Source organism: Scyliorhinus torazame, chromosome 10 (assembly GCF_047496885.1).
Source record: "Scyliorhinus torazame isolate Kashiwa2021f chromosome 10, sScyTor2.1, whole genome shotgun sequence".
Classification (NCBI taxonomy): Eukaryota; Metazoa; Chordata; class Chondrichthyes; order Carcharhiniformes; family Scyliorhinidae; genus Scyliorhinus; species Scyliorhinus torazame.
The window spans coordinates 257,392,913-257,410,464 of NC_092716.1; the positions used below are offsets into that span (position 1 = coordinate 257,392,913).

Below are 17,552 nucleotides of genomic sequence, written 5' to 3' on the forward strand. Positions count from 1 at the left end.
GAATTCTGCCAAACGGCAGAAAGTTCTCATCCTTGGCTCAGTGACTTTATGCTGCCAATTAGTTTTCACATTTAATAAATCTAATTCACAGTTCATGGTCTAAATTACTGGTTGACACAGCATTTCTTCTGTTATGTGAAATTAAGAGAACACAATCTAGGCTACGGACCAAACGCTGGAAAATGGGATTTGGATAGGTGCTTGATGGCCGGTGCAGACATGATGGGCTGAAGGGCCTCTTTCTGTGCTGTAAAACTCTATGACTCCAAGATAACTCCAGGAAGCTAGTATGATGATCAAGGTCTCTTATTTAACTCTAAGGTAACACTACATAAGTAGACAGGGCTAAATCGCTGGCTTTGAAAGCAGACCAAGGCAGGCCAGCAGCACGGTTCAATTCCCGTAACAGCCTCCCCGAACAGGCGCCGGAATGTGGCGACTAGGGGCTTTTCACAGTAACTTTACTTGTGACAATAAGCGATTTTCATTTCATTTCATTCCAGCCAGTTGAGAGCAATACGAGCGTGAAGTATCACAATAGTCTAAAAATAGGTTCTCAAATATTATACTGCGGCTGTATTAAAAAAGTTCTAGTGTGATTGAGCTGATCCTAACCCAAAAAAATGGCAAATTGCAGAGATACTGAAGAGCATTCTCCAAGCACAAACTCAATGGAGAAGAGATGGAAGGGGTAAGGGAGGAGAAAATTTGTAGAAAAATAGTTTAAAAGGAAAAGATAACAGACTGTCTACAATATAATTAATTAGTTGTCAATTCTATCAAGAGGTTAGATTTATTAAGAAATTAATTTAACAAATGTAAACCATTTGTCTGCATATTTGCTACTCTGCTACTTTTTGGTAGAAACACAAATTGCATTACATAGAGCAGGTTAAGTCTATTGAAAAATGAACAATTTGTTAGCAGCTTAACTATTTATTTGATCATCACTTACAAGACACCTAGTACAGAAGACCCTTGGATCTAAGCAATCAGCTTCTGCAAGTGTCACGATAGTCTGAAAAATAAAATAGGAACATTAATGCAAGACGTGTATAAATTCAAGAGATTTTAGACACAACTCTTCAGAAATTAGCACTGGACATGAACTAGGTTTTTCACACTTTTGGAACAAAAAAGATTCAGATGCTTTATGACAGACTGGTGAAAAGTATAATTTACCAATATTTTAACTGCAGCAATATTAGTCTCATCTACTGCGAAGGCTTGGGTTTCATAGCTCAATGTTTGTCTCATTGCTGACTGTTGGACTTAGTGCTGTGTACCAATTCTCTTCAGTGCCGCATGTGATTTCACAACTGTCACACTTACAAAGTAACTAGTTGGCCGTGAAGCATTTTGGGACACTCAAGATTTGAAAGGCACGAGACAGGTACAAATCTTTCTTTTTCTTCGCCATTTTGGCAGCCTCGCTAGTTTCAGCTGAAATTAAGTGTTTCTGAGGCAACTGCTGTCTTTTCCACAATGCTTGAAGTTTAAAAAGTAACAATAAATCTGTCGAGTCTTACACGTTGTGTTGTGGGGAGGGGGTGGGGAGCAGAGGGAGACAGAAAAAGCAAAGCAAGTGCAAAAAGAGTGTAAGCATGCAATCACAAAAATGCGGGAGCTAGCTAGAAGACAGCAAGGTCTCACAAAGGTTGATTTTCAAGTGGTCTTTACCCTGTTTTGTTCTTGCTCTGGAACCTGGAGGTATCCAGGCCCTGCTGTCCAGGTTTTATAAAAGTAATAAATGCAGCCTGTAATGCTGAGGGCAAATGGAATCTGAAAATCTGATTCAGGCATATGTACATTCATGGTTAAGGAAATGTCATTGTACTTAAATACTAACATAGTCTTACATTGTGTTGTGAGTTATGTACACCAACACTGAGAAAACACCCGGCTTGGAAAAGACAAGACCAGATCCTGATAAATCAAACATTCCAGGCACCTGGGGTTAAAGAGCCATGTCAAATTCATAAAATATATTTTAAATCCTATGCATCCTATACCAGGAGCTGCAGCAGGAAAAGAATAGGACACCAAACAAAAATAGCAACATGATTTGATGATTAAAGTCACACTGAAACCAGGTAGAAATATTCACAAACGAAAGAGGATGAGAAACAAAATAAAATTTGTCTGATGGAAATTTAGAATGAAAAGATTCAAATTTGGACCAGTGCCAAGACTAAGGTAGGAACTCCAAACATTGGTCTTAACATATTGTACAAACTTAACCGATATGACCAATAACCACAGACATCAGGGGCGTCATTCTCCGACCCCCCAGCGGGTCAGAGAATGGCAGTTGGCCGCCGTGAATCCCGCCCCCGCCGGTTGCCGAAGTCTCCGGAACCGGAGATTGGGCGGGGGCGGGAATCGGGCCGCGCCGGTTGGCGGGCCCCCCCCGCTCGATTCTCCGGCCCGGATGGGCCGAAGTCCCGCCAATAAATTGCCTGTCCCGCCGGCGTAAATTAGAGTACCTATTTACCGGCAGGACAAGGTGGCGTGGGCGGGCTCCGGGGACCTGGGGGGGGGCGCGGGGCGATCTGACCCCGGGGGCTGCCCCCACGGTGGCCTGGCCCGTGATCGGGGCCCACCGATCCGCGGGCAGGCCTGTGCCGTGGGGGCACTCTTTCCCTTCCGCCTCTGCAACGGCCTCCACCATGGCGGAGGCGGAAGAGACTCTCCCCACTGCGCATGCGCGGGAAACTGTCAGCGGCCGCTGACGCTCCCGCGCATGCGCCGCCCCGACATGTCATTTCCGCGCCAGCTGGCGGGGCAACAAAGGCCGTTTCCGCCAGCTGTGGGGGCGGAAATCCCTCCGCCGCTGGCCTAGCCCCTCAATGTTGGGGCTCGGCCCCCAAAGATGCGGAGCATTCCGCACCTTCGGGGCGGCACGATGCCCGTCTGATTGGCGCCTTTTTGGGCGCCAGTCGGCAGACATCGCGCCGTTTGGGGAGAACTTCGCCCCAGAATTCTAAATTTAAAGCAGTAAGTTACAACACATCCACAATTAACCCAATAACAAGGCTATGTACTAGAAATGTACAATTCACTATGCAGAGCGGTGACACTATTGAAGAGCCAGCTGACTCCCACAATTTAAAAAAAACTTCAAAGTTTTGAGCCAAAGGTCTTGCATTTGGTCTGTGCGACACGTAGCATGTGGCAGTACAGCAAGAAAAGCCCATTAAAGGTTCCCTGGCAGCTCAGGCGTAAAGTAAGTTGACAAAGCTTCTCCAGAATAAGAGACTCCCCAAAGATGCAAATTTGATCAAGTTAAAGGCGGGAAAGGCCGGTATGGTGGCGCAGTGGTTAGCACTGCTGCCTCATGGCGCTGAGGACCCGGGTTCGATCCCGGCCCCGGGTCAATGTCTGTGTGGAGTTTGCACATTCTCCCCGTGTCTGCGTGGGTCTTACCCCCACAACCCAAAGATGTGGTTAGGTGGATTGGCCACACTAAATTGCTCCTTAATTGGAAAACAAATAATTGGGTACTCTAAATTTTTTTAAAAATTAAATTTAAGTTAAAGGCGGGAATGCAGATGAATTTTTAAAAACACAATCGAAATAGTTATAGATACCATGTATATAAAAGAATGATGCCAGCTTCATTAAATAAAAACTCAAATGCTGGAAACACTTAGCAGGTCAGGCAGCACCAGTGACGAGAGAGGAGTAGATACTGCGAGATAACATTGAAATTTCCCATTAGTCCTTCCTCTCAATTCATTTTGGGGGCGCAGAGGGCAATAAAGAGGCAGGGGGAGGTATGAACTACAGACTATCAAAGTTCAACTGGCCCCCGGCAAGCATTACGTGAAGTTGTCTGGCCTGACACTTGGCATCTGGGGAATGAACCAGGTGGATTTTATCAAACAACACATCCTTTCACCTGTTCACAACAGGCAAAGAGGAAGTCACACCCATCCAGCCCATGCTTGCAAAACTCAAAACATTGTGTCCAACATTAGTTGTGATTCCGTGATTGGGCAACACTTGCTAAACAACCCTGATCATGCCAAGAATAACACTGAAAACCAATTTAATCAATTGGACTCTCAGTGTGGCTCACCTATACATGTTAGAAGCTCCATACATTCGCACATAGGGCCCTTGCCCTTTGCAGGTGAAAGGAGCATGTCCACAATTGCATCTTTTTCAACTAAACAAAAGTTTGACAGCCATTCCCTGGTTCGCTTCCCTTGGCAATGACTTGGTCAATCAGAGTCGATCTGTCTGGTCTGAATTAGAACAAAAGCTTGGTAGTTAACTGTGACCTGCTGTATTATCCATGGCAAAGTCTCTACCAGAGTCCACTTGCCAATCAATAAGCACTCTCTTCTCGTCCAGTATAAATTGTTGTTCCCACTACTGGCATTTTTACAAACTGTCCTTATGAGGGCAAGACGGAAAAGTTGGATAGTATGTGTCTTTTTCAGGAATACTGAAGTTCTGTACCTCCAAATGATCAGCTGGATAAATATCTGTGGTTCCAGTCCACATTTACCATGTTGTTACATCTGCAAATTTGCTTAAAATGACAATCAAATCTCTCAAAATTAAAATGCTATTCGGTGAAATCTAACTGGAAGAGATCATCTCCTGGAGATCGCATGAATCGTAGACAGTCTGCTGACTGGTCTCATCACAGTAACACACCGGCAATTTCACAAAAAGGATTTTCATGTGGTTAGAAAATATTTCTAAATAAGATTTAAAATATTCATACAAGATGATCAGAGGATTGGATAGGGTGGACAGTGAGAGCCTTCTTCCTCGGATGGTGATGTCTAGCACGAGGGGACATAGCTTTAAATTGAGGGGAGATACATATAGGACAGATGTCAGAGGTAGGTTCTTTACTCAGAGAGTAGTAAGGGCGTGGAATGCCCTGCCTGCAACAGTAGTGGACTCACCAACACTAAGGGCATTCAAATGGTCATTGGATAAACATATGGACGATAAGGGAATAGTGTAGATGGGCTTTAGAGTGGTTTCACAGGTCGGCGAACATCGAGGGCTGAAGGGCCTGGACTGCGCTGTAATATTCTAGTCCTGAAATTTAGGGATTTTCAGGGAATGGTTGAAAGCAGACATTTTAGTGAAGCTCATATTTTGGATTTCCATAAAGTGTGTCGGGGGGGGGGGGTGGGAAAGAGAAGAGGGTGGCCTCGGCCTCTTGCTTCTTTCAAATGTCAAAGTACACTGAAGTTTTTCAGCTATGCACGGTGCTCTTTACTAACAGATCTCATTACTGGAACCATGGAAGCAGCTATGTGCAGAGTATGTGAAATGGGAAAATGCTGTATCTCCAATTATTTTGCAAAGTAAATGATAAAATTCAAATGTCCTGATAACACAGACCTGTTTTGGTTTTTTTTGCAATGAAATTGTTGTAAAAAATACATTAAATTATAAACCTTCTGAACTGGGAGCATTGAGGTGGCAAACATTTTTTAAACTTCCCCAGATTTGAGCTGGTCATCATTAAGTTTCTGATATGTATCAGTGGAAATACACAAGTTGGAAGTCTTTACGTTATTAGCCCTATGATTGGGAGTACTCTTTCCCACTCCAGATTTGAGCACATAATCCAGGATGATACTCCACTGTCCCTCTGCGGAAATGGTACACTGTTGAAGGTGCCAACTTTCAGACAAAACATTAAGGATCCTTCTCTCCTCCCAATTGACATAATGGATCCTACAGCATTATTTCGAAGAACACGAGGGAGCTCTCTTGGGTGTTCTTGCCAATATTTATCCTACAATCGACATCACTTAAAAAAAAAAATCTACTGGTATATCACACTGCTCTTTATGGTAATGTGCCGTGCAAGAAATGGCTGCCATGTTTCCTGCATTGTGATATTGACGACACTGAGTCATTGCACGAAACAGGTCAACACATTCATCATCATCATAGAGGTTACAGTGCTGAAGGAGGCCATTTGGCCCATCGAGTCAGCACCGGCCCTTGGAAACAGCACCCCCTACTTGAGCCCACGCCTCCACCCTATCCCCGTAACCCCACCTTACCCTTTCAATAAAAGTAATGTTTATTAGTGTCAGAAGTAAGCTTATATTAACACCGCAATTAAGTTACTGTGAAAAGCCCCTAGTCGCCACACTCCGGCGCCTGTTTGGGTACACTGAGGGAGAAGTCAGAATGTCCAATTCACCTAAAATCACATCTTTCAGGACTTGTGGGAGGAAACCAGAGCACCCGGAGGAAACCCATGCAGACACGGGGAGAACGTGCAAACTCCGCACAGACAGTGACCCAAGCTGAATATCGAATCCGGGTCCCTGACGCTGTGAACCAACAGTGCTAACCACTGTGCTACCATGCCGCACATGTTCTGGACACTAACGGGCAATTTAGATGACCAATCCACCTAACCTGCACATCTTTGGACTGTGGGAGGAAATCGGAGCACCCGGAGGAATCCCACGCTGACATGTAGAGAAAGTGCAAACCCCACACAGTCACTGAAGTCCAAAAATTGAACCCGGGTCCCTGGAGCTGTGAGGCAACAGTGCTAACTCTGTACCCATTATAGAAGAAATCTGAATTTTGTCAATTATTTTCCATGATAGTTGCAGATTCAACATTGGCTCACTTCACATAGCTATACTTGGTGAGTAGTGACTTAGCTGGTGTCAGAGGCAGGCAGGACGTTCCTGTTGGAAAACAACACTTCATTGGCAATGAAGTGCTTTGGGACATTTTTTATTCATTAAAAGTACTAAATAAATGCAAGTTCTTTCTTCCATGTCTTTCTGTTTGATTTCATTAATGTGTTCAAAACTCAAAAATATAAGCTTTAGTCTAGATGGGAGTTTTACTATTGGGAACATTCAACATCAGCTCCATGAGCTGGTTTAGCACACTGGGCTAAATCGCTGGCTTTTAAAGCAGACCAAGGCAGACCAGCAGCACAGTTCAATTCCTGTGCCAGCCTCCCCGAACAGGCGCCGGAATGTGGCGACTAAGGGCTTTTCACAGTGACTTCATTGAAGCCTACTTGTGACAATGAGCGATTTTCATTTTTCAAAAGCATTGGACTGGTCATGCAACTAAAGGCAAACATGCTATCGCCCCGAACATTATTTTGTACTTGTTTTCCCTAGTGTGATCAATCGAATAGTGATACTTTGTTTAGGTGCAAAGCACATCACTCACACAGACATTAAGACTTTAAGTTATTTCATGTTGTGTATGAATGAAATTACTTTCACTTTCAAATCATGGTTTCCACACCTATATTGAAAAAGGATATCAGGCAAGAACCGTATGAACCATGTGATGACCATCCAAAACAGTGAAGCCGTCAGAAACGCCAATGGAATGTAGCTATATGTCTGCATACTTATAAAACGCCTAGAGGGAGAAAAAAACATCATTAAGTAACAAATGGCATCTTTTGCTCATCTTTTCCTCTGGTAATTTTCAATCCTATCCTCCTGAATGTGTCTCGCCCTGGCAGAACTAGGATTTCACAATTCAATTATGGTCTTTCAGTGTTTACTTAAGTGCAGTCGTATTTCTCAGGCCGGGTATTATGATCCAGAGACGCAACTTAAAATCTCAGTGCAGCAGTTGTGAGATTTAAATTCAACTAAGTAAACATGTAATTAAAATGGTATTTTAATGGTAATAATGGTGGTAAACCATTTGGTTCACTATTAACGTCCTTTAGGGAAGGAAATCTGCCATCCTTACCCGTGTTGTTTCTATGGATGCAGAAAAGGCCTTTGATCGGGTGGTGTGGAGGTATTTAATTGAGATCTTGGGTAGGTTTGGGTTTGGACCCAAGTTCGCGGCATGTGTGCGCTTGCTGTATGCGGCTCCGGTGGCATGTGCAGTCACAAATGGGACAAGCTCACAAAACTTTGGCTGCACAGAGGTACGAGGCAGGGATGTTCACTATTGCTGTTCACGCTGGCGATTGAGCCCCTGGCGATACCTCTTAGGGGGTCAGTGGAGCGGCAGGGGGATTGTGAGTGGGAGCAGGGAGCACCGAGTGTCGTTGTACGCGGACGATTTGTTGTTGTTTGTGTCGGACCCGCTGGAGATTATGGGTAGGATCATGGAAATACTGGACAGGTTTGGTGCCTTCTCGGGGTATAAGTTGAACGTTGGGAAAAGCAAGGTATTGCCGGTGAACGCGGCGAGGCTGGGGGTTAACTAGGGGTGCTGGAAAGGTAGCTACGGAAGGGTTTAGGTATTTGGGGATCCAGGTGATGAGGGAATGAGCTACAGTGCACAAGTGGAATTGCAACGTTGGTGGAGGAGATCAGGGGGACTTCAAGAGATGGGACACAATGCACCTGATGCTGGCAGGGAGGGTGCAGGTCATGAAAATGAATGCGCTACCAAGGTTCCAGATTGTTTTCCAGGCCCTCCCGATCTTTCTGCTGAAGGTCTTCTTTTGGAAATTGGAGACGGTGATCTCAGAGTGTGTATGGGCGGGGAAGGTGCAGAGGGTAAAGAGACAGATGCAGAAAGGGGGGTTGGCGCTCCCAAACCTGCTGCACTATTGGGCACGAAGCACGGTGACGCAGTGGTTAGCCCTGCTGCATCACGGCGCCGAGGTCCCAGGTTCGATGATGGCCCTAGGTCACCTGTACATGTGGAGTTTGCACATTTTCCCTGTGTCTGCGTGAGTCTGACCCCCACAACCCAAAAGATGTGCAGAGTAGGTGGATTGGCCATGCCAAATTGTCCCTTAATTGTAAAAAAATAATTGGATACTCTAAATTTATCCCCCAAAAATTTATTGGGCAGCGAACGTGATGGTGAGGTGATGGGGTGTATGGGAAGTGGAGGGAGGTGGGGCTGGAGGGGGTGCGAGATTTGTATCTGGAAGGGAAATCTGTGGGTCTGGATGTACTGCGGGAGAGGTTGGTACATGCAGGCGAGGGACTTCACTGCCCTCTTCTGGTTGTGTGACAGAGAAAAAGACAAGCAAGGTTTTGAAAGCAAAGGTTCCTGCAACAGCACAACCATCAAAATTACCAAACTCCCAAGTTGCACTTTAAAACAGTTTCTCTCTCGCTACACTATGGGAATCATTCGAATTTTCAAATTTATTTTCCACGGTTGTTCCAGATGCATTGTTTTAGCATTTCAAGCTCTCAGTAGGTAGCTATTTATCTGGTGCCAGCAATGAGATCTGTCAGCAAGGGCTGCACGGTAGCATAGTGGTTAGCACTGAGGTCACAGTTTCTAACCCGGCTTTGGGTCACTGTCCATGTGGAGTTTGCACATTCTTCCAGTGTTTGCATGGGTTTCGCCCCCACAACCCAAAGATGTGCATGGTACATAGAACATAGACATAGAACATACAGTGCAGAAGAAGGCCATTCGGCCCATCGAGTCTGCACCGACCCACTTAAGCCCTCACTTCCACCCTATCTCCGTAACCCAATAACCCCTCCTAACCTTTTTTGGACACTAAGGGCAATTTATCATGGCCAATCCACCTAACCTGCAAGTCTTTGGACTGTGAGAGGAAACCAGAGCACCCGGAGGAAACCCACGCAGACACGGGGAGAACGTGCAGACTCCGCACAGACAATAACCCAGCAGGGAATCGAACCTGGGACCCTGGCGCTGTGAAGCCACAGTGCTAATCACTTGTGCTACCATGCTGGTAGGTGGATTGGCCATGATAAATTGCCCCTTAATTGGAAAAAATGAATTGGGTACTCTAAATTTATTTTAAAAAAGAAAAGAAAAAAAATATTAACGCGATCTGTCAGCAAGCAGCTCAATGAGCAACCTGAAACAACCCATTTCCATATCTGAATTGAGAAACTTCAGTACTGGTTGACACATGGGTCCTGTGGGGACCATTCACTCATGGAATTCCCTACAATAAGGACCAAGAGGCCTTTTAGTCGATTAGAGACTCAAAATGCTGACTGTTAAAGTCCTGCATTATGGCAGATCAACCTCACCATTGCAATGTCCCAGGGTAGTGTAATACCAGTTCAAGATAATGTTCTGTCCCTATACAGAGTGGATTGACCAATGTATAAAATATACAGATTTGTGAAATCAAAAACAATGCAATTGTTAGTGTCTGTTAAGCAAATCACAGCACAGGAGCACATTATGCCAAACACGCACATCTGCTAAACCCCTCAGCTGTGCTCCCCTGCTCAGACTGTCCTTTACTCAAGTCATTGCGAAAATGAGATCAGCAGAATATTAAGTGTACAGCCAGCTCACTGATTCATAATAAACCTTACAATCAGCAAGTCAGTATGATCTAACCAGAGGATCCTGGATTTCTCACATCTCAAACATTAAAAACACTTTTCACCTTTAAAACATATCTGTAAAATCAAAGCATTTGTAAATAAAGAGAGATTAGCTTTGTCATTACTTGAGTTAGCTTGTAGTAGCTACTATCCTTCAGAATATTGCAAGCTGTTGCACTATTTTCCTGCCCTTGTTGGGGTATTGCTCCCCCGCCCTCTCCCATATTCATATATCCACATGCGTTATAATCAGCAGGGTGGCAGTGGAAGGGGTCAAGAGCTGGAGGGGGTAGGTGAAGACATGACAGCTGAGCCTAACCCGTATATGTTATTTTTCATTATTTACTCAAGTGCATTTATACTCTGTATCACTGGACAGCTACCAGGGTCAGAACACTGCTGCCTTCGCCCCATTGCCCACTCCTTTCTCCCCTCATGCCCAATGCAGGAGCACTCAACCAAGATAAGGTAGCAGCCTCACCCTAACACCATCAGGTAATTTTGTCTAAAATTAGTGGTGGTGATGAGAAAGGGACAGAAGGACTAAATGTACTTATATTACATTGTGTACATGTGAATTCTAGTGGCAATTAGAGAATTGAGGTAAGTGAGCAGGCATAGGTACCTACCTTATCATAAGCTGTATTACGAGCCAGGTGGAAACAAATAATATGCCTTTCAGAAGCCAGGAGTCAGATTCCATATCGGCTATGTAGCCTGTCACCCAGATCACGGCCACTGCCATCAAAAACAACAGGATAATCTACGATTCAAGAAATAGTTCAATCAATAACTATTTTTATTGCATTGCATTAATTTTCCTTTCTTGAATATCTTAATGTAGATAGGGACAATACACTGGGAAGGGCAAAGAGGAGAAGGCATATCTGAACCGCGCTTGAATAAGAGTAAAATACTGCGGATGTTGGAATCCTGAAATAAAAGCTGAAAATGCTGGATGAATTCCAATCTGGCAGCATCCGTGTTGAGAGAAACAGAGCTAACTAACATTTTGAGTCCTGCAGAAGGGTCAACGGACTTAAAACGTTAACTGTGTTTCTCGCTCCACAGATGCTGCCAGACCTGCTGAGTTTATCCAACATTTCCTGAAATTGCTTGATCGGCATGTTTCCATTCCAATGGGGGTAAAGAGAGCACTGGATCTCATTCTGGAGAATTCAAATGGGATAACTGAAGCATGCGACAGTGGAGGAGTGTTTGGAAACCAGTGAACACAACATCATTAGGTTTAGAGCAGTTGTGGAACAGGACAAGGAAAAATCAGGCGTGTTAAAATGCTCAACTGGAAGAATTCATCTCCGTTGAGTTGAAAAGCAAAAGGCCACGGTGGATTTGAGTCAAAGATTAGTAGGTTAAACAGTAAATAGGCAATGAAAGGTGCTTATACAGCACCGCTCATGGCCATAGGGTGGACGTGTGTTTGCACTTTTACAGCCAAAGTCATACATTTGAAGCACTGTCACTGCTGCATGAAGCCTGTTTGTACACAGCAGGTTTCCATAGACAGCAATGCGATAATGACCAGATAATCTGTTTTTGTGATGTTCTTTGAAGTATAAATATTGGACGGGGCATTGGGGTTAACTCCTCCTCCCACGCCCAGTCTTTGAGAAAGTCTCATTGGATAAGTGGGCCCGAAAAGTGCAACTTAAGTGAAACCACATGAAGCAAATCAGATTTGCTCATTAAAGCCAAGCTGCAGTTCGATTTTTTAGGACCTCTCATCAGACAAAAAAAAACACATTAAAACATTCTAAGTTGAAATGTTGTACATTCCTAAGTGGAATAACCTTTCAAATAAAATAAATTTAAAAATCTAAAAGCAACACAGTACAAATGCAATATGAAGATTGCACTCACCAACTGCCTGGTTTGAAGTGACCAGGCTCCATCTAGTGGCAGAGGTTGGTCGGTGCGGAGAACAAGTGAAAGTCCCAGGACATCTGTGCTTGCTTAATAATAATAATCTTTATTGTCACAACTAGGCTTACATTAACACTGCAATGAAGTGACTGTGAAAATCCCCTCGTCGCCACACTCTGGCGCCTGTTCGGGTACACTGTGGGAGAATTCAGAATGTCCAATTCACCCAACAAGCAAGTCTTTCAGGAACTGTGGGAGGAAACCGGAGCACTCGGAGGAAACCCACGCAGACACAGGGGAGAACGTGCAGACTCCGCAGAGACAGTCACCCAAGCCTGGAATCGAACCTGGGACCCTGGCACTGTGAAGCAACAGTGCTAATCACTGTGCTGGGTGAGTCACAGAGTCGTACAGTGCAGAAAAGGTCCTATGGCCCTTCGGATCTGCACTGACAATTATTACCCCTAATCTCGTGCTAATCCCACTTACCAGCACTTGAATCCAAGTGCTTTCTAACGGTTGAGGTTTTCAGCCTCCACTACCTTCCCAGGCAGTGCATTCCAGATTCTCACCATTTCTCAAATCCTCTCGGAATCTTCTACTCCCTCACTCCAAAACAATGCCTCCTAGTGATTGACCCCACAAACAGCTACTTCCTATTTATCCTGTCCAAATCCCTCAATCTTATACACCTCAATCATATCCCCCTCGGCCTTCTCTGCTCTAAAGAAACCAATCCAAGCCTACCCAGTCTCTCCTTATAGTCCGGATGCTCCATCCCAAGCAACATCCTGATGAATCGCCTCTGTACCCCCTCCAGTGCAACCATCTCCTTCCTATAGTGAGATCAGAACGACACACAGTACTCCAGCTGTAGCCTAACCAACGTTCTGTACAGCTACAACATAACCTCCCTGCTCTTATATTCTATGCCACGACTGAGAAAGGCAAGTGTCCTATATGCCTCAACTACCCTACTCACCTGCTCTGCCGCTTTCAGGGATCTGTGAACAAGTACCCCAAGATCCTCTGAGCTTCCTAGTGTCCTACCATTCATTACATACTCCCCTGTCCCGTTTCTTCTCCCAAAGTGTATCACCTGGATAATTCTTTTGGTGAAAGTAATAGCTGAGTGGTGTGCCAGATTATAAACTGCATTTTTTCCAAGTCCTCAACAGAAGCGAGATACCGAGCTCTGTCTCGGATTTGTCCTCAAAAGGACCAGGCATCTCAAAGTCTGCTTCTTGGCATTGTAAGCTTTGAACTTTGGAGCCAGGCAAATAGGCAGAAATGGTTTTTAATCAGTCCTCTAAATTTTTATTTGATAGATATAAATGACTAGCTACCCATAGCTCTTCAGGTGACCAAGACAGGCTCAATGGACTCCTGCTTTGCTCTTTTATACCAAGGCTCTATAATGTAAGGTTTTACGAGGATAGCATTAAAGATGGTGTTGGAAAAGTCACCTGGAGAGTTCTCAGTGTTCGAAGCAAGAATCAGCATCTTCAGGAGACAAGTACAAACATACAAACCAGGAACAGGAATAGGCCATTCGTCCTCTCGAGCCTGCTTCACCATCAAACACGATCATGGCTAATCAGATTGTGGCCTCAACTCCACATTCCGCCTGCCCAGATACCCTCGGACTCCCTCATTTGTCAAGAATCTATCTTCCTCTGCGTTAAAAATATTCAATGACCTTGCCTCCTCCACTTCTGGGGAAGAGAGTTCCAAAGTCTCACGACCCTCAGAGAAAATAATTCTCCTAATTTTTGTTTTAGGGACTCCCCTTAATTTTAAACTGTGTCTCCAAGTTCTAGTGTCTCCCACAGGGAGAAACACCTTTTACAACATCTACCCTGCCACGTCCCCTCAGGATCTTGTAATTCTCAATAAGGTAACCTTGCATTCTTCTAAACTACAGTGGAGACAATCCAACCTTTCCACACAAGTTAACAAACCCCCTCCAATTCCAGGTATCAGTCGAATGTTTATCTGATCTGCTTCCAACGCATTTATATCCAATATTAAATAGGTAGACCCAAACAATATACAGCACTCTCCATATGATCTCACCAATGTCATGTACAACTATAGCTTTTACTTACTCTTCCATTCTATTCCCCTTGCAATAATTGGCAATATGCCATTTACCTTCCTAATCACTTGCTCTACCTGCAAACTAACTTTTTGTGACTCATGAACTAGGACCCCAGATCCCTCTGTACCAGAGTTCTGCAATATCTCTCGATTAAAAGAACATACTGCTTTTGTATTCTTCCTGCCAAAATGGAAAAGTTCACATTTTCACACGATACCCCTTTTGCCAAACCTTTGCTCACTTATCTATCTATACCCCTTTGAAGGCTTATATCCCCATCACAACTTACTTTCCTACATATCTTTGTGCTATTAACACAGTTAGTAACCATATATTCAGTTCCTTCATCCACATCATTCATATAAATTGTAAATAGTTGAGGTCCCAGCAATGATCCCTGCGGCACCTTATTCATCACACCTTGCCAATCAAATATTGACCATTTATTCTAATTCTGCTTCCTGTTAGCTAACAAATCCTCTATGCATGTTCATATGTTATCCTTTAGACCATGAGCTCTTCCTTTGCACTGTAACTTTAATGTGACACCTTGTCAAATGCCTTCTGGAAATCTATGTACAGCACATTCACCGGTTCTCCTTTATCCACGTTGCTTATTACTTCCTCAAAGAATGCCAATAGATTAGTCAAACATTATTCCCCTTTCACAAAGCCATGTTGACTTCGCCTGATTGCACCAAGATTTTAAAAGTTCCCACTATTACCTCCTTAATAAATTCCAGCATTTCCTATGACAGATGTTAAGCTAACTGGCATTTGGTTTCCTGCTTTCTGCTTCTATCCTTTCTTGAATGAAGGAGTCACATTTACTATTTTTCAACTGATGGGGTCTTTCCAGAATCTATGGAATTTTGAAAAGTGAAAACCAATTAATCTACTGTTTCAGCAGCCACTTCTTTGAAGATCCTAGGATGAAGCCCATCAGAATCTGGGTATTGTCAGCTTTTAGTTCCAAGAATTTTTGTTGTTCCCTTTCTCTTGTGATTGTAATTGTTTTAAGTTCCTACCTCTCCTTCACCTCCTAATTCAGACTTATTTCTGGGATCTTATTTGTATCCCTTCTTCTTTGGCAATCACTCTTTAACGAGTAAGATTGCCCACCTAAGAAACCCCGTGTAACTGGGGTCCTTGCTTGCCCAATCCTAGAGCCACATCTTCGACTGCACTTGGCAGGTGTTTACGGGAGGTGGGATTGGTCCTTGGATGCTAGATCGCTGGTAATCCTTTCTCAGACTCCTTTATCAGTGCCTTCTCTCACTGTCAGGTGTCCCCAAAGAATCGTGTCCCTTCAATCAGGAGGTTCCTCCAAGTTGCTCTATTATGAGCAAGGATGTCGATGTCGCATTTCTTGAGGGAAGCTTTATTTTTCATTATTAATTCCCCAGACACACCTTTTAGAGGACTAACACTCACTTTAGTTACTTTTTTCCTTTTTATTTAAATATATATATTTTTATTAAAGATTTTCCATTTATAACAAACAACACAAGAGATGGATTTTACACGATACAATATAGCCAAAATTCAACCAACCATATAAATCCCATCCAAAAGAAAAAAAAAACTGTTCCCCCCTCCTAATAAATGAAACTACAACCCCTCACTCCCTCACTAACAACTGATGATGACTAACTCGTTAAAGGAGGAAATCTGGGCTGCCATCCCAGGTAGAACCCCTCAACCCACCCCCTGATGGGGCACTTCTCCAGATGCTGAAATTCCTTAAGGTCACCCTACCACATTGAGGCACTGGGCGGAACAGAGGGCTTCTACCCCAGCAGTACAGCCCCACTTTCCCCAGTACTGGTGCCCCATGAATTGAAATTCATTTCCCCCACAAGCTTTGAGCCACGCATTTAACTCTATAAATCTTATTTACCCTATGCCCATTTGCTTGTAGCCCAGATTGTATTTGAGAGATTATCTTTTGAGGTCTGCTTTTTAATTTAACCCGTAGCTATTCTATTTCCTTGAGCAGATGTCCCTGGCACCGGGCAGGCAACACAGTCACCTTGACTAGCACTCATGGCCACAGGGAACTGTCACAATTCCCCGAGCTTACCGTCTCCTACAAGCACAGCATTCCGATTAACTCCCACCACTTGAATGGGTTCCAGTACCATGGTTAGTACACTCATCCATCTTGTAACCCCCCACTCTCATCCATATAAGCTGCAAGACCTTGAACTGAAGTGCAGAGAAGCAGCCAGTGTGGGGAAGGGATGGCAGTGGATGGATCTCAATGGAATTCAAATCTATTACACTGAATGCGCCATCATAATACTATGTTACAAGTCATGAAATACACCAGAAAGCACAATACACAATATCTACCCTTTAGCAAAACGCAACTAAATTCAAGAACAATTTTAATTTGTGACCTACCTTGTATTTTTCAAAACTCTTCAGAACCTTCAGCAAAAAATGGCCTCTACTTCTATCAATGGTTGCATCAAGCAGGCAGCGGATTATCCAAGGATTTTGGTTCTGCTGGGCCATCCCCAGAGGAGTTTCACCCTGAAAACAGTTCAGCAAATTTCAAATTATCATCGTTGAACAATTCGGATTGGTACTTGTGGAAAAAAATATATCCTTGGAACTATAGAGCTAGTAGGCCCAGCAGTACACTAACACGCAACTACACTTCAGTGATGAGAATTACACTTACTATGATGGCCACATTGCTAAGTTCGTTATCCAAGTCAAAAAATAATTTTGAGTTCTATGTGCCTTCTGCTACCCCAAAAGCAGGTCACTAGTCCAGGCAGTGCCCTCTTTGCAAGAGGCACAACACCCAAAATAACTATAAAGAACAAAAGGGCAACACACCATTGAAGTGTATGCCCTTCCTACCCACCTCTCAGAAATGTGATGTGCAAAACGATTCACTATCTTTGGAGAACTGGATTACAACTGTATGGGGTATAGTAATAATAATAATCTTTATGTCACAAGTAAGTTTACATTAACACTGCAATGAAGTTACTGTGAAAATCCCCTAGTCGCCACACTCCGGCGCCTGTTCATGTGTACAGAGGGAGAATTCAGAAACCTTGGTTCAGCCTTAACTGAGTATTGCATTCAGTTATGGCTCCATACTTTAGAAAGGATGTAACAGCATTAGAGAAAGCACAGAAAAGATTCAGAAGAATAGCTCCAGGGATGAATAATCTTACTATGAAGCTGAAGTTTAAGAAGTTAGGACTATTCGCCTTGGAGAACAGAGGGTTCAAAAGAGATATGATAGGAGGCATGGTTTAGCACAC

The 17,552-nt window shown here is 43.8% G+C and overlaps 1 protein-coding gene across 1 annotated transcript in view; it reads right to left on the reverse strand.

The window, feature by feature from the left end:
• The window catches only part of zdhhc13 (zDHHC palmitoyltransferase 13), a 65,989-nt gene that overhangs the window by 12,576 nt on the left and 35,861 nt on the right, over positions 1–17,552 (reverse strand). The window contains exons 8-12 of the mRNA XM_072466718.1: positions 16,672–16,803; positions 10,910–11,043; positions 7,288–7,392; positions 1,681–1,801; positions 956–1,018 (exon numbers count right to left, since the gene is read on the reverse strand). Of these exons, the coding sequence (XP_072322819.1) occupies positions 956–1,018; positions 1,681–1,801; positions 7,288–7,392; positions 10,910–11,043; positions 16,672–16,803 (555 nt within the window). The remainder of the gene's footprint in view (positions 1–955; positions 1,019–1,680; positions 1,802–7,287; positions 7,393–10,909; positions 11,044–16,671; positions 16,804–17,552) is intronic.